The sequence below is a fragment of the Cynocephalus volans genome, chromosome 6 (genome assembly GCF_027409185.1).
Source record: "Cynocephalus volans isolate mCynVol1 chromosome 6, mCynVol1.pri, whole genome shotgun sequence".
Taxonomy (NCBI): domain Eukaryota; kingdom Metazoa; phylum Chordata; class Mammalia; order Dermoptera; family Cynocephalidae; genus Cynocephalus; species Cynocephalus volans.
Window position 1 is genome coordinate 4,233,949 of NC_084465.1, and position 18,286 is coordinate 4,252,234.

An 18,286-nucleotide genomic window follows, 5' to 3' on the forward strand; every position below is an offset into this window, starting at 1 on the left:
CAAAAATTAATTGAGAACCTCTCAAAGCTCTGCGTGTGCAGTTCAGGAGGTGAGCTTGATGATGGAAAGATGCCTAGCCCTTGTCCACGCTCCTCACACTTAAAGGAATGACTGTTTTTCTGGTTTATACCTTTCTAATCAAAGAGCAGACTGCAGTGCTGTTGGAAGAATAGCGCTGCAGACGCCTCCTCTCTGTTGCCCACCTTCAGGGAGAAACTATTCACTGCTCCCTCTGCACAAGCATGTGCACATGCACTCACATGTACACGCACATGCATGGGCACACACACACGAGAGGAAAATCCTGCAAACACGCTGGTGTCTGATTGGCACCACTGTCCACTTGAGGCAAATCACTGAGGGACCCAAGGCAGCACCAATTTAGGAATTGCTCAAGCAACTCATCACTTGTGCTCATTAATTTCTACAGATTCAGAAACTGTGTTTATGGGCTTGGCTCAAGCACCAGCGGAGCAGACACATCAGTAAAAGCTGCCAAGCCTCACTGTTCCCATGTAGTTATTGCACCCGGCCTGCTAGAGCAAACGGAAGGCTTACTCTCCCTTCTAGGCTTTTTGCATAATAAACTCAGGAATAAAGCAACCTGGTAAGGTAGAAAAAAGACTATTAGAAAATGAAAACCTATTGTGTGCTAAAACTACAAAATTCCAAGGCACTTGCTGTACCATGCAAAGAGTATTATAAGGTTTTTAAAATAATACAGCTTCCTTGTTGTGAAAAACTAAGTGGGAAAACAATAAACTTTTGAAAATTACATTCTGGAAAGTCTGTTTGCTCTCATAAAAATAATAATTTTAGCTGCCTAGAAGGAAAGCAAGAGCAGGTGCTAACCTGTCTGCAGGAGTGGCTTGTCTAATTCTACCTCCTGCTAAAACAGAGATGTGTGTGATGTTACTGGTAACACTCTAGGCCATGTCTTAGCATTTTGTTAAATCACTTTATTGACAGCAGCTGGAACCCCAAATCACAGATCAAATTGTAATTAATCCTTACAGTTTTTAGTAGTATAAAAATGCTTGAACCACAAAGTAGACATAACGATCTACAGTACAAGTCCCTAAGCCTTCGCTGCTGTTCAGAAGGCCTCGGTAACTCGGTCCATATTCATCAGTCTTGAGTCTCTGCATATAACTGCTGTGAACGCGCTCACCCACAATAAAGGACAGCTCCATCGGAAGTGAAGAACAGATCTTTCAGGAAGAATTTGAGTCATCTCTCCCCCTCGCTACATCACAGTGATGGCCATTCATTACAAAAGCCATTAAGTGTTCGCTGTTTAATATCTCACTGCGTCGCTCAGCAAACCCACTTTTCTACTCACTGACATTTCTTCATTTCTTTTATTACCAATTACACAAGCGTCACTGGTTAATTTAGATTATGCAGACCCCCCCCACAAGCTGGAGGTCTCCACGAATTGCTGTTATTCCATTATCACTGCGTGCTCGGGAAGCTGCAGCAGCTGCTGCTGTCTTCAAGCTCTGTCCTCACAGGTACTCCACATCTGCTGGTGGGACCCCGTCTGTCACCTGCTCCTCACTTTGCAAACTTCCACACTGTCCTCTGAAACACCTGCCCGTGGATTAGCGGCAGCGTCTCTGTCTTCACCTCTCTCCCTCCACCGCCTGCATGGAAGCCTGGCTCCCCACAGGTCACGGGTCCACCTCTCCAGGTGAGGTTCTTTCTAAACACCCTCCCATGTTCCAAAGGATGGGAAGGTGGAAGAGGGGGTCTTTCCTCCTCCTCCCCCTCAAATCTGAGGCTCTACTCCCCTCTCTCCTGAAGTCCTGAGTGTCCCCCAGGCCACACCTCTACACACCTCTGCACACCTCGTTCACACCTGTCAGCTCTGGACCTTCATCTGTCTCCACCCCTCGCGCTTACCTGCTGATGACCACACTAGATCCTTCTACCACCTTTGCTCAAGGTTCCCCATGACCTCAGGTTTCAGACCCAACTAAAGACTGTGAATCCATCGACTCCACTGTTTTCCACCTATGGCCTCTGCTGACTCCACTCCCCCATGACCAGGTTAGTTTCTGTGGCCTGTGGTGGCAATCATTCCTTTCAAGATACCATTAACTCCTGGTCTCACTCACCTGCCGAATACCCAGCCCTAGGTGATACCAACCACAGACTGTGAGGGGAGGGGGCAGCTGGGCTGTCCGAGTGGCCCGACCTCCTCATTACAAACCTTGTGAGCCTGGAGTACAGCACTCACACTGCCTCTGAGCACTGTCCCCTGCGTCTCCTCTCTTCAGACCACACTCCCTCACACTCACCACTACTCCATTATCATCCTCAACAAGTGACTGCATCTCAAATTCATCAGGAAAAATAACAGGATGCATTGAAAGAAATCAGTGATCCTTCCACCACTAAACCTACAACAAACAAGCCTACCTACATGTGCAGTTGCCTCTTTTCTTTCTACTACAGTGAGGAAGAGTCTTTTCCTTGTAGGGCTGAATGTTCCAGGGAGTTCAAAAGCCCTGATGTTGGAAGGACTCGCACGCTTGAGTCTCGGAGGAAGGCCACTGTGGCTGGGCAGAGTGTGCAGAGTGAGGGGGGTGGGGACGGGTCCTTTGGCCTCAGGCCTGTGTGAGGAGTGAGTGTCCCATCACATTATGTGAGGCAAAGGGGAGCACAGTGATGGAACCTGATTTACAAGTTTAAAAGATCACTCTGGCTGTGTTATGGAGAGGAACCTGGACAGGGGTTGAGAAAAGAGCAGAGAAACCAATTAGGTGGGTTGAAAAAGTGTGCAGTTTGGAGTGCTGGTAGGTGATCTGTTTCCTGGCACACCACAATCATGGCTGCAGGCTGTCACTTATTACATTTGTTACAGCCACTCACACTGCAGGGCCAGACCTGTGGGCACTGTCTCATTAGGGCTTTTCTCCTGCTTGTGGGAATGCCAGAATGTCTCTTTTTGTAGCACTCTGTGATACAAATAAATATTTCAAGTACCCTGCAGAAACTATACTTGAAACTATTAATTCTTAAAGTTTTTGATCCATGAAGTGCTCCAGGTAAGTAAAATCCCCTATTTCTCCTCTCTAGCCAGAACAACACACTCATACACATGCGTGTGTGGGCACACATACACCCGCAATTACCTTACCAACATTTGCTTTTTGTTGAGAGAAAAAAACATTGTTTGGGCGATATTTTATCTATGCATAAATTTGTGCTTTTAAATTTAGTTCCAACACTTAAATAGAAATATACATAAAAATAAAAAAACAACAAAACTACAACAACAAAAATTCTGCAGGTGCCACTATTGAACCAGTTTTGTGTTAAAACAACACAACAAAAAACAACAAAACAAAATCCCTATAAACCTATAATTTCGAAGACAAAAACGAAACACCAACATGAATTCTTCCAATCCATGAACATAGATGTCTTTACATCTCTTTGTGTCCTCTTTAATTTCATTCACCAGTGTTTTACAATTTTCCTTGCAGAAATGTTACCAACAGTCCAGGCCCAGCTTGCCCTCTCGCATTAAACAAATGACCTGAAAGTCCAAAAGTTGATGCAAGGATTGGAAGGTTTATTCAGATTACTGGTACTCAACTAAATATCTAACCAACCAAACAAACAAAGAGAAAAGAGGAGCAGTGGGGTCCAGCTCAGCCTAGTCCCAATCGGCAGGGCCAAACTATTCCATTAACAGTAATTGATAAAAGCAGTTCTCCCCACTGTTTTCAGCATAAAGAAGAAAAGTATTGACTAGATTTAAATCAGAAAAACAAAGCCTGGCCGGGAGCCCTCCAGGGTGCACCTATACAGAAGTGGATACCATCCAACCAAACAGAAGAAGGTTCAGAAAATCAGAGAAAGGTAAAGAGAATAAAGCATTGCCTTGTCAGAAGTTAGACCAGGGACTCCAGGAGAGATCTACCAGCAGCAGAGACCTGGGAGCAAAATAGTTCCAGGGGCCACTTGCCTCTTGCAGTCCTCTCTGGTGCCCAAAGCTTTCCAATTTTTGCCAATGATTAAATTAGGTTCTCAGATTCCAAAGTCATAGAAATGAACAACATACCCAACAGTAAAGCAAGCAGCACTTTATTATAAGAGGTGATAGACTTATGCATAAGGGGGGGTAGCGACAGTCAAGCTGGTCCCCCGAGGGGAGCTGTTCAGAATCTTCTATGGGGAAAGGAGTTAAGGGGTGGCAGGCCAGCGTCACTGGAGGTGGTCTGTTTTGTTCTTCCTGGTCGCATCATGGGTGCATGCTCAGTAGGTCCAAAATGGCAGTGGTATTCATCATTGTCACCCCAGGAGGGTCATTGTAGCAGTCACCTTGATGGTTTGTGCACAGGTGGGAATTTCTAAAGGGGTCTTATGGTTAGTCTGTAACGTTTACAATTGCAATAAACAAGCCTTGGGGAAGGTTTTTGCAACTCAGTAAATATTTTTCCTCTCTTATCTCAGTCTATTTTGTCAGGGCAGCCCACGGGGTAATCATTTGCCCTGAGCGGTCTCATGACTGAGGAGTGGAAAAGTAACAAAGTGTCCTCTGCAGGGAAAATGGAGTCAGTTTGGTTCACAGGCCTGGCCTTACTCTGTTTCAGAGATTTTTCACCTCTTTGTTTAAATTAATTCTTAGGTATTTTCTTTTGAAAATGACCATACTATCAAAAGTGATCTACAGGTTCAATGCAATCCCGATCAAAACACCAGTGACATTCCTTACAGAAACAGAAAAAAATAATCCTAAAATTTGCCCTTAACTACAAAAAACCTCAGTTAGCCACAGCAATTCTGAGCAAGAAGAACAAAGTTGGAGGCATCACACTACCTGACTTCAAAACATACTACAGAGCTATAAAAGCATGGTACTGGCACAAAAACAGACGCACAGACCAACGTAATGGAATACAGAGCCCGGAAATAAAGCCGTGCATTTACAGACCACTGATTTTCAACAAAGGCACCAAGAATATTCATTGGGGAAAGGACAGCCTCTTCAATAAATGGTGCTGGGAAACTGGATATCCATATTCAGGGATGAAACTGGACACTGCACCCTCATGTCTGAGGAGGGCACCCCATCTCCTGTGAGGAGGAAGAGTAACACGGCGCCTTTCCCTTCTCAGGGATAGAAGCTTCTGGAGCTAAGGGATCATTCAACCTCCTCTTCTATCACCAGCATTTGCCATGCAACATTGAGAAAAACAAAGGTAAAAGGTCTGTGACTTGGTTAAAAACCAGGACAGGAAATGTTTTAAAAGCTGGGTCCTCAAGAAAGAGGCCACTTCTTGCCTTTGTGCGAAGGACAAATGCCTGAGGCTGCTCGAGCCTCACAAGGGCACTTCCAGAGCTTCTGTGTCACGCGCTGCAGGTGAGAGTTGCTGGAGGTGGCAACCTGAAAACAGTGACACCTGGTGTGAATGTGAATGTCATCTCTATTCAGAATAACAGGACATCTGATTAACTTCCTTAACTGTTGAGTGGTATGTATCGTCACTAACTGCTAATACAAAATCCTAAGAAGACAAAGAGATCATGATATTTCTTTGGACACTTTCTTTCTTTAGTATACAACTTTAAAAAACCCTTTAAGAAATGTACCAGTAAACCAAGAGCAATATGTCCATATTTAAGGGCCTGTGACTTCTTATTTTACTCTACGTTTATTGCTAACTTTGAGATCCTGGAAGTACTTAGCACACAAAAAAGTAAGTTTTCCACTTGGATTCATAAGAGAATCATAGAAATATTGCACTTCTGTGGATTTATGTAGCAACTTTATTTCACTGAGCTTTAATATATAATAAAAATATAATAACAATACAGACAATCTACTGTATATTAAGATCTGGGCTAGGTATTCTCTTACATTATTCATTTAATTTGCATAAAATCCAGGCTGGTCAGTTGTTATCCACACTGGTTTTCATAATACCCCAGTGTCACTAATGAATAACTCATTCTCTCCATGTCTCTGATAGAAAAAACTGAAGTTGTTTGGCTCTCCCTGGGTCATCTAAGAGCAGGAGGGAAGAGAACTTGGTTTTTCTGACTCCCAGCCCAGCACTGTCTCTCAAGACTAGGCTATAATCACACCTCCTTGCTTCTGGAATTTCTTAAAACATCTGGGGTTCTGTGAGAAAGAAAGGAGCTAACTGTGCAGATATCCCGTTAGAAGATATCCTCTTAAAAGACAGCATGATCTTAAAGCACTGGATAAATATGAAGGACCACGCTTTCTTATATAGGACTGATGGGGTGTGAGCAGCTTCTGAAGTTGCTTCAGTGATCCCCCTCCTGGTAGTCACTGCCTTGTGACATTCCCTCCCCTTGTGAGTGAGCTGGAGCTGGTGACTTGTTCCTAACTGATAGAATATGGTAACTGGGAGGGGATATTGCCTCTGACATTAGTTCATGAAAGCTGTATATCCATCCTGTGAGCCCCATCACCAACCACACCAGTCATCTTGAAGGAGATCCTGCCCCAGTTGAGCCTTGAGATGAGACTGCTGCCCAGACGACACTTGACTGCAGTCTTGTGAAAGACCCTGAGTCAAAGGATCCAACTAACCTGAGCCCTAATTTCCCACCAGCAGAAATTATGAGCTAATACATGTTGTTTGTCTGCTTTAAGCTTTGGGGTAATTAGTTATGTAGTGACAGATAACTAAACAGATTGGTTCACATACATCAACCCATCTTTCTAACTCAGTAACTGTGTGATTGACTGAGATTTTATTTAGACCAGATTTTGGACAAAATTTTATTTGGATCAGAACAATGTTCCACTGGCTATAAGAGTAATCATTCCAATTAACTCCTTAAAATGTTAAAATGAAATTCTTCACAATTATTCAGTGATTATTTTCAGTAAAGATTCCCTAAGGAAGAATATTTTCTCTTTCTTTTTTTGAAAGCAACAAAATATTTAAAAATGATTTAAGACATTACATTTAAAATTATTTTTCCTCCTCCCAAAAGAGTTTTGGAAACTTTTCATGTTTGTCAGATATACCTTAGTATGAAGGAACATGAATGCTCTAATTAAATAAGTTTGTTTTAAGGCAATTTTTCCCTATTAGTATAATTAATATAGTTTTCAAATTAAAAATTAAATAATTACCATTCCCCCAACATCTAGCTGAGTTCCAAGGGAACCTTTCAGAAACTGTACATCGAGAAATGTTTTGAAGTTATACATATAAAATAAACAAAATAAAACTCACTTAGCAAACATTGGCTCTTTGGGACAGAAATGATTTTTTGAAAAGAAATGAGATGGTTTAAATAAACACTTTGCAAACTATAGGGCTGGTACCATATAAATAAAAACATGATATTGTTTATTATTTTCCATAGTTTAGGCACACCACTTATGAACCTGTAGATATCTTAGACCTGGAAACATGAAAAACTGAGCTAGGGTATACCCTTTTTCAAATCTGCTTGATAATTGAGACGTCACAACCACCACACAGATGGTCCACCGGCCACTGGAGTGCATTGACACAAGGAGAGTCACCAGCAGACACCAAAGAAAAGAAGAGACCACAAAGCTCATTGCAGAGTGACAGAAGAAGCATCTGGTGTATGATAATATTGGGGGACCTGAACACACCTCTCAGCATTGGACAGATCATCTAGGCAATAAATCAACAGCGTTACCATTACTCTTTCAGAGGGAGAGAAGAAATCTGGGGTTGTCAGTGGTGGGAGGGGGCAGGGAGAGGATAGGGAAAGATTGGACGTGGGGCATAAAGAATAAGTACAATTTGTAACAATATACATACTAGTAATATTGATTTGATCAACATATGTCAACATTGAACCCCCCAAATATGTACAATTAATTATGATTCAATAAAAAACATAAAAACCAAATCTACTTGATAATTGATATCTTTTTACACCTTTTTTTCAAGGATACTTTTGAGGCTATCAGTAAAACATAGGGTTGACATAGTTAAAATGAGCCAATTTGTGGATGTTCAAGTATGTTAGCCAAGTTAAAGATTTAGTAAAATTAGAAGAGTTTAGTAGGAACGAAAGTGTGCTAATCTGCACGAGCCCACATTTCTAAAATAAACACGTAATGTTGCTAAGATATTTTGCAACTGAGGTCTCTTCTTTTTTATTACAAAATTTGTGGATTTGGTGGAATTTCAAAAACTTGAAGTGCATGTTGATACGGCGCTAAGAGGTTCAGAGAGAAGATAAAACCACAAGCATATTTGTTTATCACCACATTTACACAGATGGTCCCATGCTGGGTGCTAAGGGATGGGGTCCACAGGAGATGAAAAGACCTGCCCCTCTCTTTGAGTAGCTGACAGTGTGACAACGGGCAAGTGAAAGTGGTCTATGTCAAGTAACTGGGAATCAACACAACATGGCAATTTGTCTGAATAAATGAGAGGAAGAGCTACACAGTACATATTACAAAAATTAAACTCAAAAGTCTCTTCTTCAGCTCTAACTCTCCTCAAATTACTGCCTTACCATTTGTATCCAAACGTTCTAATTCTCTGTCCTCTTGTTTATCCAGTTCCCTCATCACATGTGCTGTGTCACACACCTCTGCTCTTACACATCCTGTGGAAGCCACTGCGGAGGCACTGATTCCACATCAGCTTCCACCAACTTCATGCCTGTGCAATTGGACCGGGCCTTGCATCTGGCCCCAGACACATGCAGGGAGCCACTCCATCCTCAGGCTGTGCAAGTTAGAAGTGTGGGGAGCTGAGACTCACTGGGTCACTCTCACACCCTTCCCCATGGAGAACAGAAGTCAAGAGATAAATGCTTCCCCTTTTGGCCACTTAGGCAGATAGTGCCAAGATGCATTGCATAAGGCTGGACAGAAGGGCCCCAAGGGGCCCAGAACAAGTTGGTCATGGCGACAACGAATCCAACAATACATTTGTGTCAGCAGTCCCTCTGGAGTGTAGGAGAAAGGTCTGGGACAAAAACACAATATAGGACTTCAACCTCATCCAGCCTGGAGAAAAAATAAATCATCTGGAGGGAAAGTGAGATGGAGGCGAGGCTAAGGGACCGGCCCCGGGGCACTGCGACACTCAGAGGTCCACAGTGAGGAGCCCTCCCTCCACTTCGGAACGTTTTCTGTCCTTTTCATACATAATAAGACACTTTGTCAGTTTCCCTCCTGTGTGGCCCCCCTCTCCTCACGCCTTAGGTTTATCCTTTAGAGACTTCCTAACGCACTGGAGCTCCTTGGACGCAGTCTCGTGCCTCCTTCTACTTTCACGTATCTCATATGTCCCTCACCACAGATGACTTCATCACACCCATGGTTTTCTCTTCCTCCTTATAGATAATTACCCTCAAGATTTTCTCCATTCCCGACATCACCTAGGACATGCCCACCTTCCAGTTACATACTTGCAATCTCTTGATAAATGTCCCAGAGTCACCTGAAACTCAACGATTCCAAAGCCAAACCCATGAACAACTCAAGGTCCCTCTCCCTTCCTTGAGCCCCAAACATGCTGGGGTGACACTTCTCTTCTCTCTAATCACACTCAGTGTCTTCATCCTTCCTTTCTGCTGGGGACACCTGCATATTTTTCAGATTCCAGCTTCCATTTCACCTCCTGGTGGAAGCTTTCCCTGATCTGCCTAATGAGGCCAAATCCCTTTGCTTTTGCTTAGGAAACTCCCCGTTGCAGTCCTCGTCACGTGGCATGGCTTGCATACTTATTAGAGTACACTGTAAGCTCCATGAGGTAAGGCAGTGTATCCCTTGCACAAAATAGTGCCTAATTGTTTTGGGGGGGGTTTGGTTTGTTTTAATAAAATAATAAATGGCAATATCGCTGTGAACTAGAATATACTTGAGATCTTCCTGGGAAATACGTCCTGCATTGGAGACTTGGAGAGGAATATTGGAAAGAAATGAGGACTTAGATTTATGGAGCATGTTCCCTCTTTCAGGTGCAGTACTCAGTGTATAGCACTTTATGTGGTGTGGTGACAATCAGTCCTCACAGCAGCATGACTAGATACACAGTAACCCCATATTAAAAATGAGAAGTCAGGCTCATAGGAGTCAATTGGTTGCCCAAATAAATATAGCTAGTGAGCATCAGATCTAGCACTTGGGTTTAGGGTTATCTGGCTCACAAGTCCACTGTCTTTGGGCAGACAGCTAAGAAAAGCAGGGTTGGAAGGATGGTAATTATCCCGATGCAATATAAAATATTTGGATATTTTTAGTGGAATCATAACCCAACACCTTGAAATTTTATTGCAAACGAAACATTTACTCAAATAAATGAAAGCTATCCAGTACCTGGAAAGTTGGCTTATATTAACACATTGTTAGGATAGTCTTTTCAAGTTGGTTCATATAAACAAGATACATTATCCCCCTCTGAGATACTTAAATAAGAATATGATTAGTATTCATCCAAAAAATCTACCTTCCTTACAATTAGATGGGAATTCCATAATTCCCATGGGAATTCCATTTGGAAGATTCCGGATAACCCTTACTAGAATATCAAAAGCTTTAAAACACCTTCCAGTAAATAAACTTATTTAACTTTGCTTATCTAGAGTTTACAAATTTATTTGAGTATGAAACTTTTTATTTTTCTAAAGAATACCCAGAGATAATATATTATTAGTTAACATTCATTAATATTATTAATTATTACAATACAATAAAACTATTAATAATAATTACTGACAGTAAACACAACTTAGGAAGTTCTAGTCTATTCTACTTATTCCAGAATTACAGACTTAAACTCTTCTCTTGGAACCCATCCCCCTTTTCTAAAATCATTTACATCTCAGTTTATCCAGTTACAAAGTTCTTCCTGATATCTAACTCCAAATTTCCATGAAAAATCTCAAATTCTTTTCCCTTTAATTTTTCCTCTAGAAGAACAGAGAGTAATACTTGCTTGGATGGTCATGTGTACAATAACTTCTCAGTACTTGACAACTATTAAGGGTAACTTTTTTAAAAAGGAGCCATTTCTATAGATTTTTTTTTACATTTTCAATACTGTAATCATTTCTACAGTTCTCTAAATCCATTCCAAATTTTCTATACTTTCCTTCGGTTGAGAAATAAACTCAACAGTCTTACTGCAAATGCCAACAAATGCTACAGAGTGAGAAAGGGTTATTTCAAGGGTCCTATTTGTAGTCAGTGTTCTGTGTGATAAAGACTCATACTGAGCAAAATTTTCTTTACCAAAATGGCTATTGGTTGCCCTGGGTCCCAGGTCTCTTTTGGAAGGAGTGTGGGGAAGAGGTGGGAGATTGGGGGAGAACTCTGCCTGCACAGAGCCACAGATGAGAACGCTCCTCTTCCAGAGGAGCAGTGTGAGAACCTCTTCTATAACATTCTAGAGAACAAATACAGAACTTTGTGTTGAGGACTTTTAGGGACAGGCTGCTCATTACCTCTGGAGGCACTCCATCCATTGTTGCAGTGATACAATGATTAAAAGTTTCTCTAGCAAAGTAACTTGAAATCTTCCTATGTTTTTCTCACTCAGGTGTTAGCTGTGCCTCATGGAGCAACCCAGAACACATGCATGAAAGTCTTTCAAATATTTGCTGAGATTTTTCCCTTACTCAGATGGAGAGATTGTATTTTTCATCATTTCCAAGGGCAAAGAAGGGAACTGAAATAGTCTATGATCCATGTACATTATGCCCAGGTACCTGAAGCTTAAAGAGGGGGTTTAGGGCTGGGTGGAGAAAATGCAGAGTCCCAGGGTTACTAATGGCTACAAAACTATGCTATCTACCCTAAGTGAATCATTGTGCAGCAAATATATCTACCCTAAGTGAATACATACATATACATAGAATACATGCACATACATATAGGTATATGCATGTATTGAAACAAACACACTGTGCCCCACAAATATGTACAAGTAAATGTTAAAAGATTTTTAATAAAATGAAAAAAAGAAGAAAATCAGGCTCACCAGCTGCTCCCAGTCAAATAGGTAAAGATGCCCAATTATTCCAAAGAATTTGGATACAGAAAATGAAAACTTTTATATAATGGGCATTTAAAAAATGGAAAAAATGGAAAATTAAAGATAGAATTAAAAAATCTGCATTTGGTGTAATAAAATTGAAATCTCCAATAAATAATCTAGATGTCCAATCAACTTTTAATACAGAGAGTTCCCTTAAGCCCTCTCCAGCTTCCCAACTTACTTATGCACTGCAAAATTATCAAAACCAGGAAATTAACAGCAATGCAATGTTATGATCTGATCTGCAACTACTCAAATTTTTCAATTTTTCCAACTATGACCTTTCTCTGGTCCAGAATCCAATTCAGGATCTCATATTTCATTTAGTTGTCATGTTTTCTTAGTTTCCTTCAATCTGTTACAGTTCCTTGGTCTTTCTCTTTCATAACCTCGAGGTCGTTGAACAATTCAAGCCAGTTATTTTATAGAATTACCTCTCAATCTCTGTTTGTCTACATTGTCATTATAAATTTTTACAAGAAAGTCACAGAAGTGATACTGTGCCTTTCTTGTGGTTCATATGAGGAGATAGAGAATGTAGATATGTCTAATTACTGGGGATATTAACTGTGATTTTTATGGCTAACATGGTGTATGACATGTTTATCCACCATAAAGTTATTATTCTTCCCCCCTGTAATTAAAATAAGTACTTTGTGAGAGAGACTCTAAAAAAAAATTATGTACTAAATCATTTCCAAAAAAGGGGGGGGGGTACAAAGCAAAAAAAATATCTCTCCTACCTATGACCCAGGCACCCAATTCCTTGGATTCCACCAAGGTACTGAATATTATCAATTTCTTGGATATTCTCTTGGATGTATTTTATGCATATAGGAGCGTACAATGCATATCCAGTTTAAGCATTCTCTCTCTCCTCTTTCATTACCCAATTTTCTGCACCTTAAATATTTTCACTCAAAATATCTTGGAGATATTCAATGTGTATATAAACAGTATCCTCATTTTTTATGGATGCATCATATTCCATTATGTGGCTATGCCATAATTTATTAAAGTAATCCCTTATTGATAAAAAAATTTCCAATTTTCTGCTTTGACAAGGCTGCAATGTATAATCTTGTGAACATGTCATTCTCTGTGCACATGAACAAACCTACAGAATAAATTCCTAGCACTGGCTTTAAAAAGTCCAAGCATGATATTTATAATTTTGAAGGATAGTTCCAAGTAACTCTGCATAAGGTTGTATGAATTAATTTTTCCACCAGTCACGTATGACAGCACCTGTCTCCCCACAATGTTGCTGTGTGTTGTTTTTTATTACTGCCAAACTAACACATGAAAAATCGATGTCTGTATAAATTTAATTTCTATTTATCTTATTATGAAGCTAGCTATCTTCTTATATGTTAAAGAAACATTGGTATTCCTTTTTCTATAGACTTTTTGCACACTCTTCATTGGGCTGTTTGTCTTTTTCTTATTGATTTGTAAGAGCTTTTTACAAATAAAGAAGATTAGCCCTTGCCTATTTAAAAAAAAAAAAAAAAACTTAAATTTTTTTTTTTTAAATTCTAGAATTGGACTGCCTCTCTATGCAAAAAATCCCGCAGCTTTCCCAGTGGGATATAAATCAAAAAGTTTGCCTGCCTCGTGCCAGAAGAGATTCTCTCAAACTTACCAAGGAGCCATTCTGGCCTGAATTACAATGCAAGTATCATTATCCCTCACAGAAGCTTCAGAAAACTCCGATTTGAATGGTCTCAGAAGAACGAGAAAGACACTAGAACTCTATTATTTTATTTGCCAGAGAATAAAGTGCCTAAAATGCACCTTTCTAAAGTTGCTAATCTCATAAGTAGAACATCTGCTCCATTTACCCAAATAAAGTTTACCTTCTAGCTCATTTAAAATTAAAGAGCCAAAATGAATTTTAAAATAGCATTATGTTAAAAGAAAAAGGAAAAAGAGCCAGGCTTAGGAAGTTTTAGGATGCTGCTAAAGCCCATGGTGAGATTTTACAGAAAATTCTGGTGAAGTTTTATGGAAGGCTCATATCCACGAAGTGATAAAAACAGGGATTTTTATGATGAAAATGATAGTTAAATTCTTCACCAGAACACTATGATGACCAGGAGATGATGAACATATTATTTTAATTTAGGGAGAAGCTGGCAGTTACTTTTTGTTCTTGAGATAAAATTTATAGTTTAATTGAGAAAATGGTAAGAAAAAATACATTCACAAAGGGGTAAGATAAATCTCTGTAAAAAGACAAATTCTAACCATCTCCCCAAGAAAAACCCATAAAATAGCCCCTAAAGTGAGTAGTTTTTTTCCTGTCAGAGTTTTTCATACCTTCCTTCTCTCCTAGGTGGCAGTATGACATACAAAAGACACTGCCCAGGACCCAGAAAATATTTCAGGTTTCAAAGATCACTAAGAATGAAGATTCAAGGAAATATACTTAATGAGGTATCAGGATAAAGAAACATTTTTTTTTTTCGTAGACAGAAAAGGGTGGTACTCACTGGTTCCACATTATATGAAAAAAGCGCATACTCTTTATCTGGAGATATTTCATATCTGATGGCTCTTAAAGATTCCTGAAAGAAACAAACAAACAAACAAACAAAGAATGTTAAAGTATTGCATATAACAACTCAGAATCTTGTAGTAAAACTGCACCTGCTGGTGTCCTTTTCAAAATTTGCTAACAAAATGAGTACACAGCAAACTGGCCACCATCTATTAAAAATGGCTATGTCCGTTCTTTGTTAGATGAATGATATTTAGTTCATTGATGCACTTTCAGATTTTATTTGTATTTTTTTTCAAATTTCAACAAAACAATATTATTGTATTTACTGAAACCAATCAATAGAAATAAGCCCCAAAACAAATAACCTTTTCCCACGAGACTCCCAATCTTTCCATGTGTTTAAACACTTTTTTCTCGCTCACTCTCATACTTAGAAACATACATTAGGCAGAGCTGTTCCTAAAACAGAACCTCATTTTGCACATCATCTTTAATCTCGCTAGTTCACCGTCATGGGCATCCCTGCAAGTCAGTACATGAAGGACTGTTGCTTTTTCCTCCCAGTTCCTTCACAGCACACAGTAATTCTGAATAAAGAAATCATCGACCACGCTGTTTTCCTTTAACTTGCCTGCCTCTGTGTTGCACGTGCATGGGGCAGAGACACCCACTCTAAGGAACCTCCAGTGTCAGCTTTGCACGCATCATGCTGTACATGCTCAGACAATCACATGAAAGCATAGAGATGACAACGCTTAGAAATGACATCACCTTGTATATCTCTCTGCCTTTAGTTTTCTCATACAGTGAAACCTTACAGAAATGACCCCAATGAACTGCGTTTGCTTGAATCAGTGATCTTTAAAGAGTTCATAATATCCACACCATGAAATATACCTCAATATATTCACAGTCCTCACTACTGGGTAACAGTCCATTCTTGTTATGCGTGATAGTTATGTTCTCTAACGTCGCCAGACACTGAATCAGTGAATACGGAAGCACTGCTCCTAGGGGAGATAGAGCGTCGGGTTCCTTTGAACCTCTGGTCACAACATTTTTGCCTACTGATCAATAGATAACGTTTTTCCGTGTGTTTCTGTTTAAAGATGCCTTATTGAATACAAGTTGTTGACTCATTAACACTGAACTCAAGGCCAACTGTGCTGTAACTCATGCCGAGTGAAGCTTCTCCAACGCATGGATTTTCTCCACAAGGCACATCACAGCCTTCTTGTGCTGAGGACCCCTAGACAGCACTTCAGTACTGTGCCCAGGGCCATTTTAAACAGCAAAATCACCAACTTAAAGCACAAACTTGGTGCTACTTAGACCCCAACAAGGGCAGTTGTTAACAGCGTGAGCACTGAAACAAGAAAGCAGGCTGCTGCCGTCTTCTGCCTCAGCTGGGAACGCAGACGTTGGGCCTCAAATTTTTAGCCGCTGTGCCTAAGTATAACTGCTCAAGTGCTGTATTACTTGGGGGTTAGAGGTAAATTTTATCACATTGGTGAATTTGCAAGTACAAAAGCTGTGCATCGTGAGGCTCGCCTGCAAAGTGTGCCTAGTGTGTGGTTACTACAAACAATGCTGTAATAAAGATCGTCATCTACGTGTCTGTCCTGATATGTGTGTGCTTTTAAAAATTATTTCATAGAATAGATATCTAAGGGCGAGACTGATGACTTAAAAGTTTAAAAAAAAATTTAAACAGTTATTGCCAATTCGCTTTGCAAAAATGTTTTTGGAATTTGCATTCCCACTACTGATGTGTGAAGGCAACCTTTCTTCCCTTCTCTGGAACCATAAAGTATATTTTCTTCAATTCTTATGCTCTTATGGGTGTACCGTGGTGCCTCATTGATAATTTAGTTACTGCCCTGCTTATGGGTACATTTGATCCTCTTTATCTGTGTTTTAGGCAATGTGGATTTTCTCTTTAGAAAACTGTCTGTCCATATTCCCTTGAAAATATTGTCTCTGCTCCAATTTCTTGGCTCCGATTCTTTCTTAAACTCACCCCCATCCTGTGTCACCCTCACCACTTGACCAAAGCTGCTCTTCTCGAGGTTACCCGAGACTTACTTTGCTAAAGGTCACAAAATCTCAGTCGTCATCCTACTTGACACCCGTGATCACTTCCTTCTCTCAGCTCTGGGACACATGCTCTGTGTCCTTCTGCCACCTCCCTCACTGTTTCTTTTCATGCTCTCTTGGGCTTCCCTTCATTTCTCTGACCTATGAATGTTGGAGTGCACAAGGATTAATATTTGGATCGCTTGATTTTTTAAATAAAAAAATCACTGTCTATGTGAGCTCATCTAGTCTCATGGCTCTAAACAACCAGGTACCTGCGGAGGATTCCAGCCCTCATGTCTCCAGCCCAGACCACCTGAACCTAAACTGCATCTGACCTTGAACTCCAGAGCTGTGTATCCAACAGCCTCCCCAACATCTCCACTTGGGGTCGGCTGGGCATCTCCAGTCAGCCCGACCAGCCCCAGCCCTTCTGTCCTCCCCTGCCTCCCTCATCTCAGACAGAAGCAGCCTCTCTCACTAGCTGGTTAGGCCAAAGTCGTGGCTGGCTTTTCTCTTCCTGTCTGTCTTACCCACCTTACATCCAGCTGGTCAGAAGATATGATCAGTTTACCTTCCAAACACATTCAGAACCATCCCCCCTTCCCCATAAAGGGGATGCCACCACTGTCATCTAAGGCATGGACGGTTTTTTCTAGAGATGTTGCGGTGGCTTTCTAAAAGCTTTCCCAGGCTCCTCCTTTGCTACACTGCAGTCTATTCTCACCGCAGTAGTTGGGGCCGTCTTTTAAATGGATAAACCATCAGCTCCCTGATAGGAACCCCCCGCAGTGTCCCATCTCACTCCTGCTAAAAGCCAAGGTTCTGAAGGACCTGTAGGCGCTACTGTCCTCGTCCCCTCTTAGTGCTCTGTCCCCATCTCCCATTACTCTACCCTTAATCCCTCATAGCGCTTTTCCCATCGCCTGTGGCTCTCCCAGTCTCCATACATTCCTGGAGCACCAGGTACTCTCTAGTCTCAATGCCTCTATATTTCCCCTTCCTTCTGCCTCAAACGTTCCACATCTTTCATTTCTTTTGGCTTTTTTCTCAAGTCAAGTGAGGCCTTCCATGTCCTTCAATGGCCATTACATCTAGGAAATAATTGCCTTGCCTCCAATTTTTTATAATCCCCTTCTCTGATTTATTTTCCTAGGCCTAATCACTGTCCAAGACAATATATATTTTACTTATTTATCTTAAATCTTGCCTGTTCCCTTCAATAGAATGTAAACTCCTTGAAAGGAGGCTTGTTTTAATCCTTAATTTCTCTCAATAGTGTTTTGTAGTTTTCAGCACATGGGTCTTGCCCATATTTTGTTAAATTTATCCCAAAGCATTTAATACAATCAATGTTTTGTGCATGTAAAATATACACGTATGTTTTGATTTCAATATCCAATTATTCATTGCTAATATACAGGATTGATTTTGGAAATGACCTTATATTCTGCAACCTTGCTAAATTTAATTATTTGCTCTAGTAGTATTTTTTATAGATTCCTTAGAATTTTCTATGTAATCATGATTTCTGTGGATAAAGATGATTTTTTTCTTCTCTTCCTAACTGGATACTTTTTATGGCCTTCTTATACTCTGGAGAACCACCAGTGTTATGCTGAGTAGAAGCGGTGAGAGAGGACATACTTGCCTTTTTCCTGGTCTT

General features: G+C 40.6%; 1 protein-coding gene across 1 annotated transcript in view; it reads right to left on the bottom strand.

Moving 5' to 3' along the window:
* The window catches only part of DPP6 (dipeptidyl peptidase like 6), a 742,159-nt gene that overhangs the window by 256,802 nt on the left and 467,071 nt on the right, over nt 1-18,286 (bottom strand). Inside the window, exon 5 of the mRNA XM_063099369.1 lies at nt 14,534-14,608. Within this exon, the coding sequence (XP_062955439.1) occupies nt 14,534-14,608 (75 nt within the window). The remainder of the gene's footprint in view (nt 1-14,533; nt 14,609-18,286) is intronic.